We start from the raw sequence: 26,572 nt of genomic DNA, 5'->3' as shown, positions 1-26,572 counted from the left end.
CTTCACGTTCAGGAGAAGAGAGTCGGAGGTTGTAAGACACGATTCAGACGACAGGTTCCTGTCTGATGTAGATTCATCCCATCTTCTTATTAATCCGCTCTTGCTTTGTCTCGAGTCACGCTCCGCCATCCTTATTTCTCTACGTAACCTCCTGCCCTCGGTCTGCTCCTCAGCTCTGGGGATTTTTCTTCCCACTCGGCCATGTTTTGGCTTCCTGCATCATCCTATGTCCAGACTTCTCTCTCCCTTCTTCTGCTTGATGTGACCCATAATTTGCAAAAATTTTTGTATTTATAGCATTAAAATTTTTCAGCTCTACCCTATGTACGAGGAGCAGGAGGTCGTTCAGTCGGTCGTGAGACTAGACTTCGAAAAACCTCACGAGACTTGTGTTCTAAATCTTCTCAAGGTTCATCCGCAAATTTTTGTTTCTGTCTGAACTTGTTTCGTCCGAACCAGAATTTCTATTACTACACTCCAGGATCTACCAGATCGTAGACTACGAGATTCTACAAGATTCTCGTAGACTAGAATAAGCGGAGACCCAGCAGAGGGGCAGGAAAATAATAAACACTTATACTCACCTCTCCCGGGGTCCATGGTGGTGTCTGATGTTCTTTCCAAGTCATCTTCCAGATTTTTCTGGCTTCAAAGGTGACATCAGAAGTCTTGACCCAAGTGTCATGACATTGGTGTAGCTCTGAGTCAAGAAAGAACACCGGACATCGCAAAGGAGCCCAGAAGACGTAATGGAAAGTGAGTAACCAGTCCCGTGGGCCTTCCATTATTATACCCTGGGGTCTGAAGAGAACTCTGAATGTAATAATGATTTGTGGTTGGGGAATCCAAAACGTTTTGGCTTCATCCAAACCTGAAATTTTTGGAAAATTTGTAATGAACCCATTGCATTACCAGTTCACTCATCTATATACATGACCCAGTTGGCTCTGAGCCTCTGACCCAGAGACAGAGTGCTGAGACTTCCCTCCAGTGCTCTAGAAATCTAAGAATCAGCACAATGGAACAGAAGCTATGTGTATGTGTTCACCACAGGAGTCCGTTCACCATTCATGGGAGTGGGGCTGCAGTTCCAGGTGCCACCACTACAGTGTATGGAGCTCCTTACACTGTATACAGCATATATCTCTATACACTGTAGCGGTGACTCCTGCAGCTGCCTCTTCGTTTAAGATGACCACCAAGTTAGCTTCTCTATATGCTGCCCCTTCCCTGATCCTCCACAATACTGTTCACATGCACTTTATGACTATTCTGCCCCTGCTCGGTCAGAATAGTAAGTTTTTCCCAGTTTATCTGTATGCAAGTATAAAAGTCTTCACTTGCCACACCCAGCCTGAGTAGTTATGTTCCTAGTTCTCAGGTGTTCTTCAAAGGTGTTTTCTGTATACTGCTTTATTCATCTGTGTTTGACCATGGATTGTTCCTGACTTTTCCCTGTTCTCCTGGTACTGACTTTAGTCTGTTCCTGACCATTGAACTTGTGTTACCATCCCAGACCTCGGCCTACACTCACACTCTGCTTTTGCCTGACTTTGAATAATGGCTCAGTCCCTGCCTGTTCAGCTGTGACACTGAGACCACTCCAAGAGAAAGCAACCTGGTGGTCCAGGTCCAGATCCATGTATGGAGATTAAAGGGTGAAGACCAGGAACCAGTTAGACTACGCCCTTATGCATGGTCCTAAGCCAAACTGGTTTGGTGACACAGTGGGTCCACAACTAGAGCTCATCTGAAGTGTGTAGGAACAACCTTGCCTAGTATGTTTGGTTGCATGAGACCATATTGGTCACATGGATGATGTTTTGTTTCCCCATTAAAGGTGTTGTCTGTCATGATGTATTTGTGAGGATGTTCCTTTAGCTGTATCTCTCTTCTTGAGGACCTCACTTACATTACACGGATGGTCCATTGACTGACTTGCCAGCAGTTACTCTTTTATCAACACGTTGTCGGAAGACCTTTTACAAAGGCCAAAGAGTTGCCAAAAATTTCAAAAATATTCAAAATTAAGAAAGGAATGGCAACAAGACGTCCTATCCGGAATAAAATGGCCCAAGTGTGTTGCTGGTTATAGCACTTTTCTGGAGCTATTAGTAAGTCGGCATCACAATGGATTCCGTTGGGTGAGGTTCTGCTTCAGCGTAATGTTCTCCGACATCACAACAGGATTCATCTCTAGACAATTTTACACACCAGTCAAGTCTTATCAATGGGATCTACCATGACATTGACTTTCAACTGTCTTTTGGCCACATGGATGGAAATAGAGATAGACTTCTGATGGACATGATCTGGACCTGAATAAACACCAGTCGCCTTCAGTCCCTCTTGTTAGTCTTAGTTCTTACATGTGTCCCCGTCTTTCTCTTCCTTGTCTCCCTGGTACATTAAACCCTACTTATGTCTATCTGTCTTCTCCAATCTCAGTCTCTCACTCGGTTGGCTTCTTTCCCTGCTGGCTTCTGTCTCCACTTTTTCATTGCTCCCTGTACGCGCTCCCTGGCACAGTTCTGTGCCTCAGCTGTGCCCCCTTAGGCTCCCAGACACAGAGAGACACGAATGTCAGGCTCCGCGTGTCTGTGAGATATCTCAGGCGAGACTAATGCGTCATCTCTCCAGTGTTCACATACAGCTAACACTCCTAACGTTGTCTTCTCGCTTCTTCTCCTTTGGTCTCTTTTCTCCATCATCTTTTAACCTACAATTTTTCCTCCTCGTGGTATTCTTTGGTCTCCTTCTTCATAACTCATTCTTTCTTTCATCTATTCTTCTTTGTTGACCTTTTGCTTGTTCTTAGTCTTCTCTGTATCATCTTTCTTCCTTATCTTAAGTTATCGATCTCTCGGAGAGGTCTTCTCCTGTGTCTTCTCATGTATGCCTATAAAGCGTCTTGCAATGATATCTTCGGGAGCCCTCATCGTAAGGGTGGAGGAGGATGGAAGCGAAGAGCTTTGGGTTCTGGATCAGGGGAGGCTCATTCACCACCTAACCGTTGGGCCTCTAGTCGACAGGTAGACCGTGGGATAGAGGTCTTCTTGAGGATACATGGAGTTTCAGTGGCTGAGAAGAACATGAGATACAGGTAAACCACCAGGAACTTGTACCCATGACCTCTGTATAGAAAACAAGCTTCATCATACTAGGAACTTTTTAGATTAGAGGAACTTTTTTGTGTTATATCTATTAGTGGGCAAACAATAAAGATCTATGGAGCTTCTTTGGTTATGTGGAGGATCATAGTCCATGTTCGTTGTCCAGTTCGTAAGAGGTTCTCCAGTTTCATCAAAATCAATATATGTAATGAAAAGTTCTGCAACTTATGATTGACTTTGTGTAATAATTGGGGTTGAGCTGATCTTGAGATTTCAGGATCGATTTTAAAATCCCATTTCCGATCATTTTCTAGCCGATCGTGAAATTTGCTCGATCACCGATCGGGATTCGATCTTTCCCGATCGCTCAACCCTAATTGTATATTATATATACAGTGGGGTTGAGCCGATCTTGAGATTTCAAAATCCAATTTTCAATCATTTTCCAGCCGATCCCCATCGTGAAATTTGCTCAATCGCCGATTGGGATCCGATCTTTCCCGATCGCTCAACCCTAGTAATAATTCTTCAATTTTTTCAAGATCTTGTGTGTCTAAGCTGCGTGGGGCCCCACAGTGGTGGGTTGCATTATGACATTTTTTGTAAATCAGCTGCCCCCTTTTGGATTACTCATCCATCCCCACTCCTGCCCAGGCCCGCCTCCGCTTTGGCTTCTAGAGGTTGTAGCACAGTATGTCCCAACCCTGAAGAATGTGACAATACGGTGTCTGGACATTCATCAGCCCCCGGGATGTAATATGCAGCGCCCCTGCAGGCTGCAGCGGAGAATTGCCTGGACAGGAGCACAGATGGGTGAGTAAACTACTGTCTGCTACCTGTTGGAATTATCCAATAGGTAGGCGGCATACAATGTGGGACCAAGAAAAATGGGGCAATATTATGTGTGGGGGCCAGAAATGGAGGGAAATATGTGGAGGCCCCAAAATGATGAAAAATGTGTGGGGGACAAAAATTTTGTTTGGGGACCAGTAAATGGGGAAATATACTGTAAGGGGGTAATATACTGTGGAGGCCAGTATACTTTATGGAAACCAGTAAAGGGGGTACTATACTGTAGAGGTCATTATAGGGGGCAAAATAGTGCATGAAGGTCAGTAAAGGGGTGTAATATACTGCGGAGGTCAATAAAGGGGACAAAATACTGTATGAAGGCCAATAAAGTGGGCAGTATACTGAGGGGGACAATAAAGGGGGCAATATATTGTGTGGAGGCCAGTAATATACTGTGGAGAGCAATAAAGGGGTCAACCATACTTTATGGGGGCCAATGAAGGGGGATTTTTTGATCTGCAAATGGTGCACAGTTACAGTGAAGAGGGGACAAGGTCTAAAAAATTTGATTAGGGGTCCCCAGAAATCCCAATGTAGCATGCCTCATTCTCCGTTTCTGCACGGAATGGCCAGCGAATCAGTCTGATAGAGAATAGTCTAAGCATACAGGTTATCCTTAAAGGGATCCTATTATTTAAACACTTTTTTTTCTACTTGACACGTCGGAATAGCCTTAAGAAAGGTTATTCGTCTCATACCTTTATCAGTCGCCTCCAGCCCGCCGTTCGGTAGAAATACCGTTTTTTACCGGTATTCAAATGAGTTCTGTCGCAGCACTGGGGGCGGGTCCCAGCGCTCAAACAGCACTGGGGGCGTCCCCAATGCTGCCAGAGAACTCTCTCCAGTGACGCCTCCATCTTCTGCAGCAACCTCCTCTTCATCTTCTTTTTCCACCTATGGTCAGACTTGTGCACCAGCGCAGTCGATTCTGCCATCGGCACCCAGGCAAAGCCGAGTGCACAGGCCGGCCGGCGGCCATTTTTTTTAGAGGCCACTTACGCGCGCATGCTCAGTACGCTCCTGTTCTCCATAGAACTACAGGAGCGTACTGCGCATGCGCGCATAAGTGGCCTCCAAAAAATTGGCCGCCGGCCGGCCTGTGCACTTGGCTCTTGCCTGGGTGCCGATGGCAGAGTCGACTGCGCAGGCGCACAAGTCTGACCCTAGCTGGAAAAAGAAGATGAAGAGGAGGTTACTGCAGAAGATGGCAGAGCCGACTGCGCAGGCGCCGGAGTGTGATCCCAGCTGGAAGAAGACGGCAGAAGAGGTGGTTGCTGCTGAAGATGGAGGTGTCGCTGGAGAGAGTTCTCTGGCAGCATTGAGGACGCCCCCAGTGCTGTTTGAGCGCTGGGGCCCGCCCCCAGTGCTGCGAGAGAACTCATTTGTATACTGGTAAAAAACGGTATTTCTACCGAACGGTGCGCCGGAGGCGACTGATAAAGGTAGGAGACGAATAGCCTTTCTTAAGGCTATTCCGACGTGTCAACTAGAAAAAAAAGTGTTTAAATGATAGGATCCCTTTAATGGAGGCACATCCAACTACACTTCTGCCGGGCAGTCTGTGGATATTACCTCTAGTAAATAAGTGGAAGAACCCAAGATTTTTGGAAACTGTATAAGGAACCTGGCTCGTTACGAATCGGTTCGCTCATCTCTACTGGTGACCCAACGCTCTACTGATCGGTGGGGGAGCTTCCAGGGATTAGACCCTTATCGTCTGATCTATGGATGGGTGATAAATGTCCAATTTTGGGCAACTTTAAGGGCCACCTTGGTAGAGACCCCAGAGTACAACAATAGTTCTTTGTTGCAGACTGAACAAGTTTGTCCGAACTCATGAATATTCGTGCAATGAATCTCGCGAGCTCGTCCATCCTTAGTCCATAAAATTACTCGTAGTCTCTGTAAAGCTGGAGGAGCTGACCTGTTCCCTGGTGCTCCACTCCATGCTTATCCCGGGCTGTGCCCCCCAGTATTATTACGCGGGTCTCGCGCAGTTTTAGGACAGGCCTTGTTATCTATCGAGCTGATGCGTTCCACCATACATGTAAAGACGCTTTCTTGTCTACGGATGGCCATGACTGTAGACTGTGTAACATATGGCGTTGGTTTATGGCAACGCTGCCCTGAGGGCGGACAGCGGGCGAGATGGGTGGAGGGTAACCTTGGGAAGGAGGCGATATGTGTGCGCGCATATGTGTGTGGATGTTCAATCTGTCACAAACATCTGCTCTCGATGAAGATATCCTTGTATAGGTGCGGAGATTATTTGGCGTGAACATTTGGGATGACTCAGTAAGAGGATATGGGATTTATAGACATGACATTGAAGGCGTGTGTCCGGCGTCATGTGGTGGAGCAATGGTTATCAGAGCCCGATGGAGAGGACCTGCGGCGGGGAATAGGCCTGACGAGGCTGAGGTCCTTCTCTCCACCAGACCCATGACCGTATGGGTGAAGTAACTGCGTCTTCCACTAGGGTCATGTCTCCCATACCCATCATTTCAACTCCGCTCATACCCTGACTTGTACACCCTCTCAGACTGTGCCCGGGGTAGATTTTCCAGACTCCCAAACTGAAGGCTATACGGGCAACTTGAGCAGAGTTAAAGGGGTTCTCCAGGACCTATATATTGATGACCTATCCATGTGTGATCGGTGAAGGCCCAACACCTGAAGAGTCCTTGGTGCTCACAAGCATTAAGGCCTCTCTCCTGTGCTGATGACGCCACATGGTACAGCAGCAGCTCAGCTCATTGAATTGGGCTGATCTGCAATACCAAGCACAACCACTATGCTATGTACGGCTCTGTGCTTGGTACTCAGTGATGAGGACCTGAATATTGCAACCTCTTCAACCGGCTATGGGGGCTAGGATGCTGTTAGTGGGGTGCATTCTTTGTCTACTATTTTGGGCACCCATTGTTTGGCACTGTTAAAGGAGGCAGGTTTCTATGCATGGATGGGGATCCAACTCCCGGCACCTATGCTGATCAGCTCAATGAAAAGGCTGGGTTGTCCCTCTCTTTATTGTTTATCCAGGTACAGTGCCATACAAACAGTTATGGCTGTGCCTGGCATTGCAGCTCATCTCCATACAGATGACAGGGACCGATGCAGTACCAGGCACAACCACAGCTGTGTGAATGGCGCTGTGTCAGGACAACCAGTTCAAGGGCCGTGGGGAGTCTCCGGCGACATCACTGAGGGTTCTCTGATACTGTTACAGGGGCTGCTCTGTGCCTTGTGAAAATGGGGTGGACAATGCTTAAAGGGATTGACCACTATCAGACTAATATTGAGAGACAAATGTTGTTTGTATAATGGAAAGTTCTACAATTGTCCAATATACTTTCTCTATCAACTCCTCACAGTAGATCTCTGCTTGCTGTCATATTATATACTGTCCACGGTCATGTGATATATAGTCCATAGTCATGTAATATATAGTCCACGGTCATGTGATATATAGTCCATAGTCATGTGATATATAGTCCATAGTCATGTGATATATAGTCCATAGTCATGTGATATATAGTCCATAGTCATGTGATATATAGTCCATAGTCATGTGATATATAGTCCATAGTCATGTGATATATAGTCCATAGTCATGTGATGAACACAGATGTCAGTCTGATTACTATTCTGTGACTATAATGAGCCGTGCAACTGTGTATCATCACATGACTGTGGACTGTATATCACATGATGGTATTAGATACACGGCTCAGTATACAGTATCACACAGGATAGGATTAGATACACAGCTCAGTATACAGTATCACACAGGATAGGATTAGATACAGCTCAGTATACAGTATCACACAGGATAGGATTAGATACACAGCTCAGTATACAGTATCACACGGGATAGGATTAGATACACAGCTCAGTATACAGTATCACAGGAGAGGATTAGATACACAGCTCAGTATACAGTATCACACAGGAGAGGATTAGATACACAGCTCAGTATACAGTATCACACAGGATAGGATTAGATACACAGCTCAGTATACAGTATCACGCAGGATAGGATTAGATACACAGCTCAGTATACAGTATCACACAGGATAGGATTAGATACAGCTCAGTATACAGTATCACACAGGATAGGATTAGATACACAGCTCAGTATACAGTATCACACGGGATAGGATTAGATACACAGCTCAGTATACAGTATCACAGGAGAGGATTAGATACACAGCTCAGTATACAGTATCACACAGGAGAGGATTAGATACACAGCTCAGTATACAGTATCACACAGGATAGGATTAGATACACAGCTCAGTATACAGTATCACGCAGGATAGGATTAGATACACAGCTCAGTATACAGTATCACACAGGATAGGATTAGATACACAGCTCAGTATACAGTATCACACAGGATAGGATTAGATACACAGCTCAGTATACAGTATCACACAGGATAGGATTAGATACACAGCTCAGTATACAGTATCACACAGGATAGGATTAGATACACAGCTCAGTAGACAGTATCACACAGGATAGGATTAGATACACAGCTCAGTATACAGTATCACACAGGATAGGATTAGATACACAGCTCTGTATACAGTATCACACAGGATAGGATTAGATACACAGCTCAGTATACAGTATCACACAGGATAGGATTAGATACACAGCTCAGTATACAGTATCACACAGGATAGGATTAGATACACAGTTCAGTATACAGTATCACACAGGATAGGATTAGATACACAGTTGGACCAGGGAGCACAACTGCGTGTCTCCACTGCCATCTAATGGTGACTCCTAGGAATTGCCGCGGCTCCAGACGACGCTCCGTCCCTCTATTCATCATCCTGGTAATTACACTAATTCATCCCATTAATTAAATCAGCCCAAACTGCAGTTCACGCTAATTCCTAGCAGGACGTTTCTATTGCCACGACTGCGCACCGCCATTATGTGCCCGTGAGGGAATCCGCCTCATATCTACAGGAATCACCTCCATGATTTACAGCTCACGTAGACCCACACATGAATAGGAAGTCAGCGGTTTGTCAGGAGCGGCCATAGTGGCATCCAGTGCATTAGATGAATAATTCACCAATAGTACTTGTGGTTTTCTGTGTATCCGTCAAATTATTAAAGCGGTTTTCTGTCTCGTCACTAAGGAGGACTGCAGCGTCCGTAAAAATCACCGTCACGTTCTCAGCAGCCCCCTGGTGATATGTCCAGCACCTGCCATACCGGAGGGCATTTCTAGAAGCCTAAAGCTAGTGCGGATGATCGCCCTCCCAAAATGGCACCCCTAAAGTAATACAAACCACAGGCCGGACCCCCTAATGTAATACAGACCACAGGCCGGGCCCCTAAAGTAATACAGACCACAGGCCGGACCCCTAAAGTAATTCAGACCACAGGCCGGGCCCCTAAAGTAATACAGACCACAGGCCGGACTCTTTAAAGTAATAGTAACCCCAAACCAGGCTCACTAAAGTAATACAGACCCCAGACCAGGCCCCCAAAAGTAATACAGACCCCAGACCAGGCCCCCTAAAGTAATACAGACCACAGGCCGGGCCCCTAAAGTAATACAGACCCCAGACCAGGCCCCCTAAAGTAATACAGACCACAGGCCTGGCCCCCTAAAGTAATACAGAGCACAGGCCGGACCCCTAAAGTAATACAGAGCACAGGCCGGACCCCGAAAGTAATACAGATCACAGAACGGACCCCTAAAGTAATACAGATTACAGACCGGGCCCCTAAAGTAATACAGATCACAGACCGGGCCCCTAAAGTAATACAGACCACACGCCGGACCCCTAAAGTAATACAGACCACAGGCCGGATCTCTAAAGTAATACAGACCACAGGCCGGACCTCTAAAGTAATACAGACCACAGGCCGGACCCTTTAAAGTAAAAGTAACCCCAAACCAGGCTCACTAAAGTAATACAGACCACGGACCAGACCCTTCAAAGTAATACAGACCCCAAACCAGGCCCCCTAAAGTAATACAGACCACAGGCCGGACCCCTAAACTAATACAGATCACAGACCGGGCCCCTAAAGTAATACAGACCCCAGACCAGGCCCCCTAAAGTAATACAGACCACAGGCCGGGCTCCTAAAGTAATACAGATCACAGGCCGGATCCCTAAAGTAATACAGACCACAGGCCGGACCCCTAAAGTAATACAGACCACAGGCCGGACCCCTAAAGTAATTCAGACCACAGGCCGGACTCCTAAAGTAATACAGACCACAGGCCGGACCCTTAAAGTAATACAGATCACAGGCCGGACCCCTAAAGTAATACAGACCACAGGCCAGACCCCTAAACTAATACAGACCACAGGCCGGACCCCTAAAGTAATACAGATCACAGACCGGACCCCTAAAGTAATACAGATTACAGACCGGGCCCCTAAAGTAATACAGATTACAGACCGGGCCCCTAAAGTAATACAGACCACAGGCCGGACCCCTAAAGTAATACAGACCACAGGCCGGACCCCTAAAGTAATACAGACCACAGGCCGGACCCCTAAAGTAATACAGACCACAGGCCAGACCCCTAAACTAATACAGACCACAGGCCGGACCCCTAAAGTAATACAGATCACAGACCGGACCCCTAAAGTAATACAGATTACAGACCGGGCCCCTAAAGTAATACAGATTACAGACCGGGCCCCTAAAGTAATACAGACCACAGGCCAGACCCCTAAAGTAATACAGAGCACAGGCTGGACCCCTAAAGTAATACAGATCACAGACCGGACCCCTAAAGTAATACAGATTACAGACCGGGCCCCTAAAGTAATACAGATTACAGACCGGGCCCCTAAAGTAATACAGACCACAGGCCGGACCCCTAAAGTAATACAGACCACAGGCCGGACCCCTAAAGTAATACAGACCACAGGCCGGACCCCTAAAGTAATACAGACCACAGGCCGGACCCCTAAAGTAATACAGACCACAGGCCGGACCCCTAAAGTAATACAGATTACAGACCGGACCCCTAAAGTAATACAGATTACAGACCGGGCCCCTAAAGTAATACAGATCACAGGCCGGGCCCCTAAAGTAATACAGACCACAGGCCGGACCCCTAAAGTAATACAGACCCCAGATCGGGCCCCTAAAGTAATACAGACCCCAGATCGGGCCCTTAAAGTAATTCAGACCACAGGCTGGACCCCTAAAGTAATACAGACCACAGACCAGACCCCTAAAGTAATACAGACCACAGGCCAGACCCCTAAAGTAATACAGACCACTGGCCGGACCCCTAAAGTAATACAGACCACAGACCGGACCCCTAAAGTAATACAGATCACAGGCCGGACCCCTAAAGTAATACAGACCACAGGCCGGACCCCTAAAGTAATACAGACCACAGGCCGGGCCCCTAAAGTAATACAGACCACAGTCCGGGCCCCTAAAGTAATACAGACCACAGGCCGGACCCCTAAAGTAATACAGACCACAGGCCGGACCCCTAAAGTAATACAGATCACAGGCCGGACCCCTAAAGTAATACAGACCACAGGCCGGACCCCTAAAGTAATACAGACCCCAGACCAGGCCCCCTAAATTAAAACTAACCTGGGACCAGACCTCATAAATTAATACTGACCACAGATCAGACCCCTAAAGTAATACCAAACCCCAACCAGGCCCTAAAGTAATACCAATTCCAGACCAGCCCCCCCTAAAGTAATACAAAGCCCAGACCTCCTAAAGTAATACCACACTTTGCCTCCTAAAGAAAATATAGACAAGACCCCCTAAACTCCTACAGACCTTAGCCCAGGCCAGACCCCTAAACACATAAAGACCCCCAAGACCAAACCTCTTAAGCAAAGACAGACCCTATAGATAGATACAGATTTCAAACCAGATCCCATAAGCAAATACCTTCCCCAGGTCCGACCCTCAAAATTTTTTAGACCCCAGCCCAACCAAAGAAAACCCCCAACTAGCCCCTAAACACATACAGACCCCAGACTCTCTAAATAAATTCAGACCTCAAACCAAATCCCATAAACAAATACAGACCCAGACCTGCTGCACGTTAGGCCCTGCCCTTATGTTCTTGCAGCTCAGTGTTAGTAGGGAACCAAAAATTTCAAAAAATTTTTTTGGGGTGGGGGGGTCACTGTTAGGTTTTTGGTTCTGTAAGTTGCACTGAGAAGAAGGTAATAGATAACTTAGTGTAGAAGACAAAGCGCTAGACATACATATGCATCTGATGTTTCCTTGAGAAGTCATGAATGATGGATTAGTGGTGAGGAGTCAGACATAAGATGAGACTCATTTATCAGGTGGTAATGGACATCGAGGAACCTGGAAGGCCAAAGGCCACTGAACCTAATGGAGACTAGATTAACTCAGTGGTCGGCCTAATGGATGAGTAGTGCCTCTTCCCACCACGCTTGGCCGTGTAAGTGACTGTACTAGAAAGTTGTAGAGGTAGCAAACCACTAAATATACTGCCAGGGAGGCAAAGAAATTACTAAGGTCAACGGATGACGACAACATCGAGAGCCACCCATATATCTGCAAGACGGAAAAGTTAGGCTGACCGGATCATTACCACTAGATTACTGTGAGATGTTATATACAGCCAAGATGGCGGCCATCTTAAAGGATGGAGAATGCAGAGAAGAAGAATCACGTGACCTCGGGGATTAGGTGGGCTCACCCATAGTGCCTTGCAAGCAGCAATGACAACCGGTCATGAGGTCAATGATGATTCATTAAAAATATAAAAAGGAGCTAAATTAGCCTCTTACCTCGTGGTGTTGCGATGACTCACAACACCATATAAGCGAAAAGTGGATTTAAAGATGGTGGCAGCTAACCGGACTTGCGCAAACGTCAAATACAATGGGATCCCTCAAAGTTCTGGACCAATCGGGTAAGGAGGAATAGGGTGGAGCGCGCACAAACCAGAAAATCCTCAAGGATTTTCCAATACCTTTATGAAATGCTAAGTACAACGCGTTTTGGGCCAGGGCCCTTTCTCAAGTGCAATTATAGCTGACACGTCGCCTAACTCTTCTGATGCGGAAAGATTGTTCTGCTTCAGATGAGTTAGGCTACGAGCAAGCTATAATGGCACTTGAGAAAGGGCCCTGGCCTAAAACGCGTTGTACTTAGTATTTAATAAGGGTGTTGGAAAATCCATGAGGATCTTGTGGTTTGTGCACGCTCCACCCTATTCCTCCTTACCCGATTGGTTCGCAACTTTGACTTGTAACTGATGATTCTTTGGCATCAATGATAGCAGTAGAAAAAGCCAAGGCGGGAGAAGAAGGCGTCCGTTTTGTGGGAAGAGATTAGACAGATAGGATCTCAGTCGGACTTAGAGAGATAGGAAATAATACTCAGATAATGCGGTGTGGGGGAAATGTAGCGCCTGTGATTGGTAGGACTGGAGAAGTAGACTTTGACTGAATTAATAGAGAGCGATAGGAGTCACTCTCCCTGCCTGTCACCATGTTAGATCAGTTTTGGACAATGTCGTAGTAGTTCCCACAATGCCAGCTTCGTTCTCGTGCCTCATAGTCATGTTCGTAATGTCAATCTGATAGTGGTTCTCCCGTGGCCAGTTCCAGTGTGGTACCTATAGGGCCATCATCATGCTGACAATACTATGGGTAAACCCCTTAATAAGATGCTTTGACCTCCCTTTCGAGGATCCACCAAATCTATGCACCCATTGATAAGATACTTTGGCCTGACGCTGTCTCTTCTTACCTTATTGACCTCAGGTGGTTAATATTTAATTTCTTGGCAAGAGTCTTCAAGAGCTTTTAGTGATTCTCTCGGCCCGTCTGTCTCACTTAGGTTTAGCTCCATTCAACAAGACCGTTCATCCTAGGGGTGGACCTTGAAAGGGGCTTTCAGGCGAACTTTGACAACCCATGGGTTTGCTGGAGATGGGCCAAAATGAAAAATAAAAAAGCAATACTCACCTACTCTTTGTCCTCCGTTTTAGTGTTGATTCCTTGTCTATTCCATGCCTACATTGGCTGGGACAGAAGTGAATCAACTCAGGTGACCAGCCAATCATTGGCCTCAGTGGTCACATATTGGTCACCAATGTCATGTTAATAGTGATGTCACCAGTACTGAGACTTGAGGATCGATTTTAAAATCCGATTTCCGATCATTTTCCAGCCAATCGCAATTGTGAAATTTGCTTGATCGCAGATCAGGACCCGATCTTTCCCGATCGCTCAACCCTAATTGTATATTACATATATACGGTAGGGTTGAGCCGATCTTGAGATTTCAAAATCCGATTTTCGATAATTTTTTAGCTGATCCCAATCGTGAAATTTGCTCGATTGCCGATCAGGATCCAATCTTTCCTGATCCCGATCCCTCAACCCTAACCAGGACCCAACATGTGACTGCTGAGGCAAGAGGTCACATTTTGCCCACCCTGGCCTTTATCCCCAGGATTTTAGTTCACCAGGAAAACCCCTTTAAGGATAATTTAATTTGCTGGAACGCCAGACTGGCTGTAGTATTTAAGGAACCCAGGTGCCAAATTTCATGTCCGTCACTTTATGGCGTTTTGGCTATGCTCTGGTGTATTATTTGTTCTTATCAGTGGTGGAAAGACCACTGGGCAGGATGGATCTACACATGGTGGTTGGTTGTCAAGTGCTTGGTATATTCCAGGGTTGTGGTGTTTTTATGGGTGTCCCTTTTGCAACTCAGGCTACTGCTGAAACTCTGGAACCCTCTTGCAACCATGGCTTCCCCAAGAGTCAAGAGCAACAATCGGCATCACTAAGCTTCGGTGAAGAGAGAACTTTGCAGATCCTACCGGTTTGGAGGGTCGAGGAAAAGATTTACAAGGGTTTTCCTTTTACAGAAAGCTCGAAAAAGACTTTTTGTTGGCAGACTGCAATTTTTTTTCTCTAAAACTTGGGCGACAGAAAGCCTGATCTTGGGTTTCACTAAAAATGAAAATGTCATGTCGCTTCGGCGGATTTCTGCTGAATTCTGCTAATGGCTCTTTAACCCACTTCACTGCCAAAACAATTTTCACACTTTCGCAATTGACAAGCACAAAGAAAGTCTGAAGGATAAATCACATTATACCGCCATACTCATATATTTTTGAAAGTCGAAACCAGTCATGTTCTAAAAAATGACACCCCGGACTATACACTCATCGGTGCTTTCTAGAGATGAGTGAACCAGTTTGGATCAGACCAAATTCGACCCAAATTTTCCAAAAGTTTTGCGTTCGATGCCAACCTGAAACTTTTGGGGTTCATCACCCACAAACCGTAAGTGAAATTACTATACTCTGGGACCTCTTCAGACCACAGAGTATGATAGGTGGAGGCCCAGGGGAGGTGGAAAAAGTAACAGTTATACTCAACTTCCCTCACCTCTTCTGGACATCCTTGGACATCCCTCTGGGTCCTCTTCTGGCCTCGTGTGTGATGTCTTTGGACATCCCTCTGGGTCCTCTTCTGGCCTCATGGGTGATGTAATGTGCCTTGGGGGTCACCACTGAGGCCTGTAATTGGACCTCAGCGGGCACATGGTTGGGATTAATAAGAGGGTTGATAAAACGAAGAAAAGATCCTTCCAGGTGACCTACCGTAGGCTGTTGGGGCTAGAGAGAAAATTCCGACTGTGCCAGAATCAGTGGATCAGTGCCTATCGAAGGAGGCAAAGAGTTGGAGTTGGTGGAGGCATAAGATACACACATCCTTGATCTTAAGAGTTAAAGAGTTAATTGCGATGGTGTTGGGACTACATGAAACGTGCCATAGTCTTCTTCATTTTTCTGATTTCATGGTGTCACAGCTCTTGGACCCCTTCCCCCCCTTCACCACCAATGTCATTGCCTGACTAGTCTCTTCTTAATGCAGTCTCATTCAGCCTCTGTCACTCTCCATTTTCGGCATTGCCCGTCTCTGTCACATTCGGTAGTTTCTCTGTCTCTGACTTTTTCCCCCCACATTATCTGGTCTGGTCTTGTTCTATCATATTCTGTCCATAGATGGTAGGAGATTGTTGGGCCATAGCCCGCTGATAATCTAATGTATATAGAGGCCGACAGTCTCTTGCCCAAGGGCTTTTCTCAAGCGGAACATGGATCCTATTGTCTGGTATCTTCTCATCACCCCTGCTTTATCGAAATAACAAGCGCGCTGGGCCAATCTCAACATGCAATTATTGGGGGAAGTGGGACGTAGCCGGGGCCACTTTTTGTCTCTAGTTACTCAGTGTTTCGATCTTTCACTCTCGGTGTCTCGAATTCTAACTAGCATAAAATATAACTTTTATTTTGATCAGCTAAAAATAATATAGCCAGGGCTATTAAAACAAACAAATAACAAACACACCAGCAGGCGTGATTAGGACAACTCCCAATACACTCTTTCAGTATGTGTCCCCACAGACTGCTGGCGCAATTATATTGATTTAAATGAGCATCCAGGGAATAGTAAACTAACTCTCTGGCACATGCTAGTAAACACCACTTTATAGGTTCAAGAATAAGAGGTTGTTACTCTAGCTGCTGCCGTAGCTGTATAGGATAATCATCCCCCCATTACCCTGCTCTGATATCTTGCATAGAGCCCTGGAGCCTATTGACACTCATGCACACTTACACACATGCCACCCTATGTAAGCTAGGTGCGGCTTTTTTACAGATTAAGTGTGCATACCAAATGCTGGTCTTAGTAATTTACTGACATTTATGCTCTTTCACTATGTCCCTGCCTGTTCAAAATAAACTACAGGTATCCAGGTTTAAGATGCGCATAATAAAATCTCTCAACGCGTTTCAAAGTTAAACTTATCATCAGGAGAGGATGTAAATCAAAAAAATAATAATAAAGATGTAGTTGCGGTTAAAACCGCATTTCCCGGTCCCTGATGGTGGGAGCCGGTACGGAGTGTCTGACGCTGACTGCTGCAGCGCTGGGGTTTAAATAGAGCCCAGACTGCTTCTAAGGATACGCCCCCTCGACATCATTCGGGTCTCCGCCAATCAGATTGCAGAGTCTCCGTGCGGAGGATAGCTCCTCCTTCTGTGGGCGTATGTTTGCCTCCGAAGCGTCCAAAATAAACAGCGCTGTTACTGTCTATGGAAGAGGAACCCGAAGGTAGGTATATATCATATCTGACAGATATTGGGAATGAATCGCTCCACACCAAAACTCTTTATTGCCATTAATACGCAAACACACAACTCCCTGCATTTATTGGCAGGTGAAAAAGATCGTGTAGCATATAGATAGGTCTGAAAAGTGGGCAATACCCTGCGTTTATTGACGGGTAAAAATACCCGCCTAGCATACATATTCATTTAGCGGAAGTTCAAAAGGAACCATGATAGGGGGACATTTCTGAGAATCAGTCCCATCATCACTTCAGTACACTATCGATGCGAATAAAAAATAAAAAATGTTTAATCTAATCATTTACAAGATTACTGCTACGGTAAAAGGACTTAATATGGAGTTAACCCTATCCCTACCATAGTGTACTGAGAGGAGCTATAGTGAAAGGACTTAATATGGAGTTAACCCTATCCCTACCATAGTGTACTAAGAGGAGCTATAGTGAAAGGACTTAATATGGAGTTAACCCTATCCCTACCATAGTGTACTAAGAGGAGCTATAGTGAAAGGACTTAATATGGAGTTAACCCTATCCTTACCATAGTGTACTAAGAGGGACAAGTGCCTCAAGACATGCCTTTCCCTCATTGTTCCTATTTCCTGGGTTTTTATAGGTTAGAGAAGATATCGAAATTAGTGGAGTATATCCAGCCCTACTGTCTATTTAGTCTCAAATAAATGGGGCAAAGGAAATTTGATCGTTAAGACCTTTTGGTCTTACACATTGGAATTTAAAGATCCACCTCGCCTCGTGTTGTAACAAAAGGCGATCCCAGTCACCTCCCCTTGTGGGTTCGGGTACATGTTCAATACCCTGAAACTTCAAAGTTTCAGGGTTGCCACCATGATACTGCCACACGTGGTTCGATAAAGTTTTATCCTCTTTCCTGTTGATATAACCAATATGTTCCAACACTCTCTTTTTGAACTCACGTCGGGTCTTTCCGACATAGTTGAGTGGACACGGACATGTGACACAGTAGATCACTCCTGCCGTCCGGCAGTTGATAAATTGTCTCGTATCATAATGGATGTTAGTCGTTACGCACAGTACTTGATTCCCTTTCTGTATGTGTTCACATGCCTTACATGTACCACACTTGAATGTGCCGTGTGGAATACTGCGATTTAACCACGTTTTCTCAGGTGCAGCAGGTCTAAGATGGCTATGTATCAATAGGTCACGTAGGTTCCTGCCTCTCCTGTACGTGACACTAGGTCTTTCACTCACAAGGGGTCTAACCTCTGAATCCATTGTGAGAATGTCCCAATATGATCTTAAGATATCCAGTACATTCTTATATCCCCGGTCATAATTGCCTATTAATCTGACAATTTTATTGTCACTAATCGAACGTTGTTTTGGTGTAAGTAGTTCTGTTCTATCTCTACTCTTTGCATCTTTTCTTGCTTTGAGTAGTAATGGGTTAGGGTAACCTCGTTGCCTAAATCTGGCTCCTAATTCTTCTGATTTTTCTTCAAAGTCCTCCAAGTCCGAACAATTCCTGCGAACACGCAGAAACTGTCCCTTGGGTATGCCTCTCCTCAGGGGTGCTGGGTGATAACTATCCCACCTGAGGAGAGAATTGGTCGCTGTATCTTTACGAAATAGGTTGGTTTTCAACTTGCCAGATTCGTCGACTGTGACAGTGATGTCTAGAAAGGTGATGGTGACCGGGTCTATAGTCGAGGTGAATCTCATGTTGATGTCATTATCATTCAACTTTTCCACAAAAGTGTTAAAGCTCTCCACTGTACCTGTCCACAGAATCAGCACGTCATCAATATAACGTAGCCAGAGCGAGATATATGGAGTCCATTGTTCGTGCTCTTCTGTAAAGACGAGGCGCTCCTCCCACCAGCCCAAAAATAAATTAGCATAAGTCGGGGCTGCAGAGCTCCCCATAGCGGTCCCCCGCTGCTGGTGGAAGAAGCGCCCGTCAAACATAAAGTAGTTTCTAGTCAGCACGAATTCTAGGAGCTCCAAAATAAACTCGCCATGGTCTGTTAGCTGAGTTCTCCTACTCTGTAGGAAGTATCTAATCGCCGCACACCCCTTGTCATGCGGGATCGAACTATATAATGCTTCAACGTCTAGAGACGCTAGAAACGAACCTGGTGGAAGATGGACGTCCTGTAATTGTCTCAGGACGTCCATCGTGTCTCGGGCATAGGAGGAAAGAGATGACACGAAAGGGCGAAGCACCCTATCTAAATAGATGCCCGCCCCCTGCGTCAGTCCCCCTATGCCCGAGACAATGGGTCTTCCTTTAAGGGGAGATACCCCTTTGTGGAGCTTCGGAAGGCTGTAGAAAGTAGGCACAGTGGGAGTTCTATTTTCCATGAACGCCAGTTCTTTTTTGTCAATGAGGCCAATTTCAAGGGCCCTTTTGAGGATGGAGTCTAATTCCCTTTTGAAAATACTTGTAGGGTTGCTATCAAGGACTCGATAAGTCTCTTGATCTTCTAACAGTGACAAACACATTTTTACGTATGTATCTCTATCCATCAATATAACGGCGGGAACGTTATATTGATGGATAGAGATACATACGTAAAAATGTGTTTGTCACTGTTAGAAGATCAAGAGACTTATCGAGTCCTTGATAGCAACCCTACAAGTATTTTCAAAAGGGAATTAGACTCCATCCTCAAAAGGGCCCTTGAAATTGGCCTCATTGACAAAAAAGAACTGGCGTTCATGGAAAATAGAACTCCCACTGTGCCTACTTTCTACAGCCTTCCGAAGCTCCACAAAGGGGTATCTCCCCTTAAAGGAAGACCCATTGTCTCGGGCATAGGGGGACTGACGCAGGGGGCGGGCATCTATTTAGATAGGGTGCTTCGCCCTTTCGTGTCATCTCTTTCCTCCTATGCCCGAGACACGATGGACGTCCTGAGACAATTACAGGACGTCCATCTTCCACCAGGTTCGTTTCTAGCGTCTCTAGACGTTGAAGCATTATATAGTTCGATCCCGCATGACAAGGGGTGTGCGGCGATTAGATACTTCCTACAGAGTAGGAGAACTCAGCTAACAGACCATGGCGAGTTTATTTTGGAGCTCCTAGAATTCGTGCTGACTAGAAACTACTTTATGTTTGACGGGCGCTTCTTCCACCAGCAGCGGGGGACCGCTATGGGGAGCTCTGCAGCCCCGACTTATGCTAATTTATTTTTGGGCTGGTGGGAGGAGCGCCTCGTCTTTACAGAAGAGCACGAACAATGGACTCCATATATCTCGCTCTGGCTACGTTATATTGATGACGTGCTGATTCTGTGGACAGGTACAGTGGAGAGCTTTAACACTTTTGTGGAAAAGTTGAATGATAATGACATCAACATGAGATTCACCTCGACTATAGACCCGGTCACCATCACCTTTCTAGACATCACTGTCACAGTCGACGAATCTGGCAAGTTGAAAACCAACCTATTTCGTAAAGATACAGCGACCAATTCTCTCCTCAGGTGGGATAGTTATCACCCAGCACCCCTGAGGAGAGGCATACCCAAGGGACAGTTTCTGCGTGTTCGCAGGAATTGTTCGGACTTGGAGGACTTTGAAGAAAAATCAGAAGAATTAGGAGCCAGATTTAGGCAACGAGGTTACCCTAACCCATTACTACTCAAAGCAAGAAAAGATGCAAAGAGTAGAGATAGAACAGAACTACTTACACCAAAACAACGTTCGATTAGTGACAATAAAATTGTCAGATTAATAGGCAATTATGACCGGGGATATAAGAATGTACTGGATATCTTAAGATCATATTGGGACATTCTCACAATGGATTCAGAGGTTAGACCCCTTGTGAGTGAAAGACCTAGTGTCACGTACAGGAGAGGCAGGAACCTACGTGACCTATTGATACATAGCCATCTTAGACCTGCTGCACCTGAGAAAACGTGGTTAAATCGCAGTATTCCACACGGCACATTCAAGTGTGGTACATGTAAGGCATGTGAACACATACAGAAAGGGAATCAAGTACTGTGCGTAACGACTAACATCCATTATGATACGAGACAATTTATCAACTGCCGGACGGCAGGAGTGATCTACTGTGTCACATGTCCGTGTCCACTCAACTATGTCGGAAAGACCCGACGTGAGTTCAAAAAGAGAGTGTTGGAACATATTGGTTATATCAACAGGAAAGAGGATAAAACTTTATCGAACCACGTGTGGCAGTATCATGGTGGCAACCCTGAAACTTTGAAGTTTCAGGGTATTGAACATGTACCCGAACCCACAAGGGGAGGTGACTGGGATCGCCTTTTGTTACAACACGAGGCGAGGTGGATCTTTAAATTCCAATGTGTAAGACCAAAAGGTCTTAACGATCAAATTTCCTTTGCCCCATTTATTTGAGACTAAATAGACAGTAGGGCTGGATATACTCCACTAATTTCGATATCTTCTCTAACCTATAAAAACCCAGGAAATAGGAACAATGAGGGAAAGGCATGTCTTGAGGCACTTGTCCCTCTTAGTACACTATGGTAAGGATAGGGTTAACTCCATATTAAGTCCTTTCACTATAGCTCCTCTTAGTACACTATGGTAGGGATAGGGTTAACTCCATATTAAGTCCTTTCACTATAGCTCCTCTCAGTACACTATGGTAGGGATAGGGTTAACTCCATATTAAGTCCTTTTACCGTAGCAGTAATCTTGTAAATGATTAGATTAAACATTTTTTATTTTTTATTCGCATCGATAGTGTACTGAAGTGATGATGGGACTGATTCTCAGAAATGTCCCCCTATCATGGTTCCTTTTGAACTTCCGCTAAATGAATATGTATGCTAGGCGGGTATTTTTACCCGTCAATAAACGCAGGGTATTGCCCACTTTTCAGACCTATCTATATGCTACACGATCTTTTTCACCTGCCAATAAATGCAGGGAGTTGTGTGTTTGCGTATTAATGGCAATAAAGAGTTTTGGTGTGGAGCGATTCATTCCCAATATCTGTCAGATATGATATATACCTACCTTCGGGTTCCTCTTCCATAGACAGTAACAGCGCTGTTTATTTTGGACGCTTCGGAGGCAAACATACGCCCACAGAAGGAGGAGCTATCCTCCGCACGGAGACTCTGCAATCTGATTGGCGGAGACCCGAATGATGTCGAGGGGGCGTATCCTTAGAAGCAGTCTGGGCTCTATTTAAACCCCAGCGCTGCAGCAGTCAGCGTCAGACACTCCGTACCGGCTCCCACCATCAGGGACCGGGAAATGCGGTTTTAACCGCAACTACATCTTTATTATTATTTTTTTGATTTACATCCTCTCCTGATGATAAGTTTAACTTTGAAACGCGTTGAGAGATTTTATTATGCGCATCTTAAACCTGGATACCTGTAGTTTATTTTGAACAGGCAGGGACATAGTGAAAGAGCATAAATGTCAGTAAATTACTAAGACCAGCATTTGGTATGCACACTTAATCTGTAAAAAAGCCGCACCTAGCTTACATAGGGTGGCATGTGTGTAAGTGTGCATGAGTGTCAATAGGCTCCAGGGCTCTATGCAAGATATCAGAGCAGGGTAATGGGGGGATGATTATCCTATACAGCTACGGCAGCAGCTAGAGTAACAACCTCTTATTCTTGAACCTATAAAGTGGTGTTTACTAGCATGTGCCAGAGAGTTAGTTTACTATTCCCTGGATGCTCATTTAAATCAATATAATTGCGCCAGCAGTCTGTGGGGACACATACTGAAAGAGTGTATTGGGAGTTGTCCTAATCACGCCTGCTGGTGTGTTTGTTATTTGTTTGTTTTAATAGCCCTGGCTATATTATTTTTAGCTGATCAAAATAAAAGTTATATTTTATGCTAGTTAGAATTCGTGTGTTTAAAGGTAGCATTTTGTGCCCCTCTTTGTCAAATAGACTCTCGGTGTCTCGTTCTCTTATTTGATCTGGCAGGCTTGCTGTCTGATTCTCTGCATGGACCTCTCTATTTGGTTGATCTCATTCAGTTTTTATTTCGGGTCTCTGTCTTGCTCTATTTTTCCGGTTCTGTTCATGTGACTAGGCCTCTGCCCTACTTTTCTCCCTCTCGGATTGGGCTTTTAGCTCTCTCTGAGTTTCTCTGTACCTACCAAGTTTGATCTCTGTTTTCTTTTCACTATAAGTATCTTTCTTCTGTTGGTACCAGCCATCGAATTACTTTCCCCTGTGCCCTCTTGATTTCCCAATGCCACCCGTGCCCACTGACACACTGTCTGTCCTGGTGGGCACAGCTGACTCCATTGTACATCCACCCCATGCCCGTGTCTTGGTCCTCCTCTTCATACTTCTCCCTCTACCCGCTCTCTATCTGGGTTCTGTAGAGCATATACAGTCCTATGAAAAAGTTTGGGCACCCCTATTAATCTTAATCATTTTTAGTTCTAAATATTTTGGTATTTGCAGCAGCCATTTCAGTTTGATATATCTAATAACTGATGGACACAGTAATATTTCAGGATTGAAATGAGGTTTATTGTACTAACAGAAAATGTGCAATATGCATTAAACCAAAATTTGACCGGTGCAAAAGTATCGGCACCTCAGCAGAAAAGTGACATTAATATTTAGTAGATCCTCCTTTTGCAAAGATAACAGCCTCTAGTCGCTTCCTGTAGCTTTTAATCAGTTCCTGGATCCTGGATGAAGGTATTTTGGACAAACAATTCAAGTTCAGTTAAGTTAGATGGTCGCCGAGCATGGACAGCCCGCTTCAAATCATCCCACAGATGTTCAATGATATTCAGGTCTGGGGACTGGGATGGCCATTCCAGAACATTGTAATTGTTCCTCTGCATGAATGCCTGAGGATTTGGAGCAGTGTTTTGGATCATTGTCTTGCTGAAATATCCATCCCCGGCGTAACTTCAACTTCGTCACTGATTCTTGAACATTATTCTCAAGAATCTGCTGATACTGAGTGGAATCCATACGACCCTCAACTTTAACAAGATTCCCGATGCCGGCATTGGCCACACAGCCCCAAAGCATGATGGAACCTCCACCAAATTTTACAGTGGGTAGCAAGTGTTTTTCTTGGAATGCTGTTTCTTTTTGGACGCCATGCATAACGCCTTTTTTTATAACCAAACAACTCAATTTTTGTTTCCAAAATGAAGCTGCCTTGTCCAAATGTGCTTTTTCATACCTCAGGCAACTCTATTTGTGGCGTACGTGCAGAAACGGCTTCTTTCTCATCACTCTCCCATACAGCTTCTCCTTGTGCAAAGTGCGCTGTATAGTTGACCGATGCACAGTGACACCATCTGCAGCAAGATGATGCTGCAGCTCTTTGGAGGTGGTCTGTGGATTGTCCTTGACTGTTCTCACCATTCTTCTTCTCTGCCTTTCTGATATTTTTCTTGGCCTGCCACTTCTGGGCTTAACAAGAACTGTCCCTGTGGTCTTCCATTTCCTTACTATGTTCCTCACAGTGGAAACTGACAGGTTAAATCTCTGAGACAACTTTTTGTATCCTTCCGCTGAACAACTATGTTGAACAATCTTTGTTTTCAGATCATTTGAGAGTTGTTTTGAGTAGCCCATGATGCCACTCTTCAGAGGAGATTCAAAATAGGAGATCAACTTGCAATTGGCCACCTTAAATACCTTTTCTTATGATTGGATACATCTGGCTATGAAGTTCAAAGCTCACTGAGGTTACAAAACCAATTTTGTGCTTCAGTAAGTCAGTAAAAAGTAGTTAGGGGAATTCAAATCAATAAAATGATAAGGGTGCCCATACTTTTGCACCGGTCAAATTTTGGTTTAATGCATATTGCACATTTTCTGTTAGTACAATAAACCTCATTTCAATCCTGAAATATTACTGTGTCCATCAGTTATTAGATATATCAAACTGAAATGGCTGTTGCAAACACCAAAATATTTAGAACAAAAAATGATTAAGATTAATAGGGGTGCCCAAACTTTTTCATAGGACTGTATACGGGTTATTTTGTTGATGCTTAAAGGGCCAGTCAATTCCTGATGCCCAGGACATATGTCAACAGCTCCACCTGGAACTCGAAGCCTATGACATATAGGTTCCTCGCTTGATAGTTCCTGCAAGGTGTTCTGCTACTGTGTTCTTTTAGACTCTAAAGCTCTGTATGGACCCACTTTTACTTGAGCACTCGCTTGCCTAATTCCTGTTTCTTTGTATTGGTGTCTCTTTGGCTTTCGACTGTCTACGACCTATACTGAGACCACTACTGAGATAGATACCTGATAGTCCCCACAGCGAAGTGAAGATCCCTATATGGGGATTGAACAGTGAATACTGAGAAGTCTGCTTAGACAATTGCCTTGAAAATGGCTCAAAGTCAAACCCGTTAGATGGTCCATAGTGGGTCCACAACCCATTGACCATTATTATAAAGTACATTTTTTTACCTACCTGTTTTGGTATCTGAATGTCTCCTCCTCTCTTTGGGTTCTCTCCTGGACTTTTATTAGATCTGTCTCCACCTGGTGAGGATTTTAGCCTCTACGACTTTCCACTATCGCTGGATGGACTTGTGTCTATATCTTATCTGGTTTGATCTTTCTCACGGGCTGTGTCTCTTTCTTTATGGTTTAGTCTGTTCCTCTTTGATGGGTCACTTTTATGAGATCTCTCTCTCTGGTTAAATCTCTAGCTCTTTAATTTTGTTTGGGTTGGATCTTGGAATTCACTTGTCTTGGTGTCAGTCTCTTTCTTTATAATTTGATCTCTAACTCTATAACTCAACTAACCCAACTTGGGTTGGATCTTGGTATTCACTTGGCTTGGTCTCTGTATCTTCTTTATCCATCTGGTTAAGTCTCAGTCTCATTTTTGTTTTGTTTTGGTCCCTGTTTTACTGGGTAAATCTAGTTTTGATCAGACTTGGTCTTTATGTCACTTATTGGATCTCTATCTGGCTAAGTTCCCTTTCTCCGTTGTTATATCTCTGCGTCTACCAAGCTTGGTCTTTGCATTATTATTATTATTATTATTTATTTATTTATTTATATATATAGTGCCATTAATTCCATGGTGCTGTACATTATTATATTAATTCCATGGTGCTGTACATTATTATATTAATTCCATGGTGCTGTACATTATTATATTAATTCCATGGTGCTGTACATTATTATATTAATTCCATGGTGCTGTACATTTGGGGGTTACATACAATACACAGAATATACAGGTAGAGATATAATACTAACAGTGACCGACTGGCACAGTGGGGTAGAGGGCCCTGCCGGTGAGGGCTTACAATCTATGAGGGAAGGGGGTAGAGACAGAAGGAGAGGGGGAGACTGTACAACATGGCGGTGCGGTGATAGTGTTATTGGAGGTTGTAGGCCTTCCTGAATAGGCGAGTCTTCAGGGCCTTCTTGAAGCCTGTGATTGTGGGGGTTGGTCTTATGTGTTGTGAT

The 26,572-nt window shown here is 44.8% G+C and overlaps 1 protein-coding gene across 2 annotated transcripts in view; it reads left to right on the top strand.

Annotated features, from left to right (window-relative positions):
• The window catches only part of KCNAB3 (potassium voltage-gated channel subfamily A regulatory beta subunit 3), a 112,510-nt gene that overhangs the window by 4,880 nt on the left and 81,058 nt on the right, over positions 1–26,572 (top strand). Inside the window, exon 1 of one of the 2 annotated variants that reach the window (XM_075272455.1) lies at positions 2,855–3,103. The exons of the other annotated variant lie outside the window; for it this stretch is intronic. Coding sequence (XP_075128556.1) covers positions 2,892–3,103 — 212 coding nt within the window. The 5' untranslated portion in view covers positions 2,855–2,891. Of the gene's footprint in view, positions 1–2,854; positions 3,104–26,572 lie in introns of those variants that run through there. 2 annotated transcript variants of the gene reach the window in all.

The sequence above is a fragment of the Leptodactylus fuscus genome, chromosome 5, assembly GCF_031893055.1.
Source record: "Leptodactylus fuscus isolate aLepFus1 chromosome 5, aLepFus1.hap2, whole genome shotgun sequence".
Taxonomy (NCBI): Eukaryota; Metazoa; Chordata; class Amphibia; order Anura; family Leptodactylidae; genus Leptodactylus; species Leptodactylus fuscus.
This window is presented reverse-complemented; position numbering and strand designations above follow the sequence as displayed.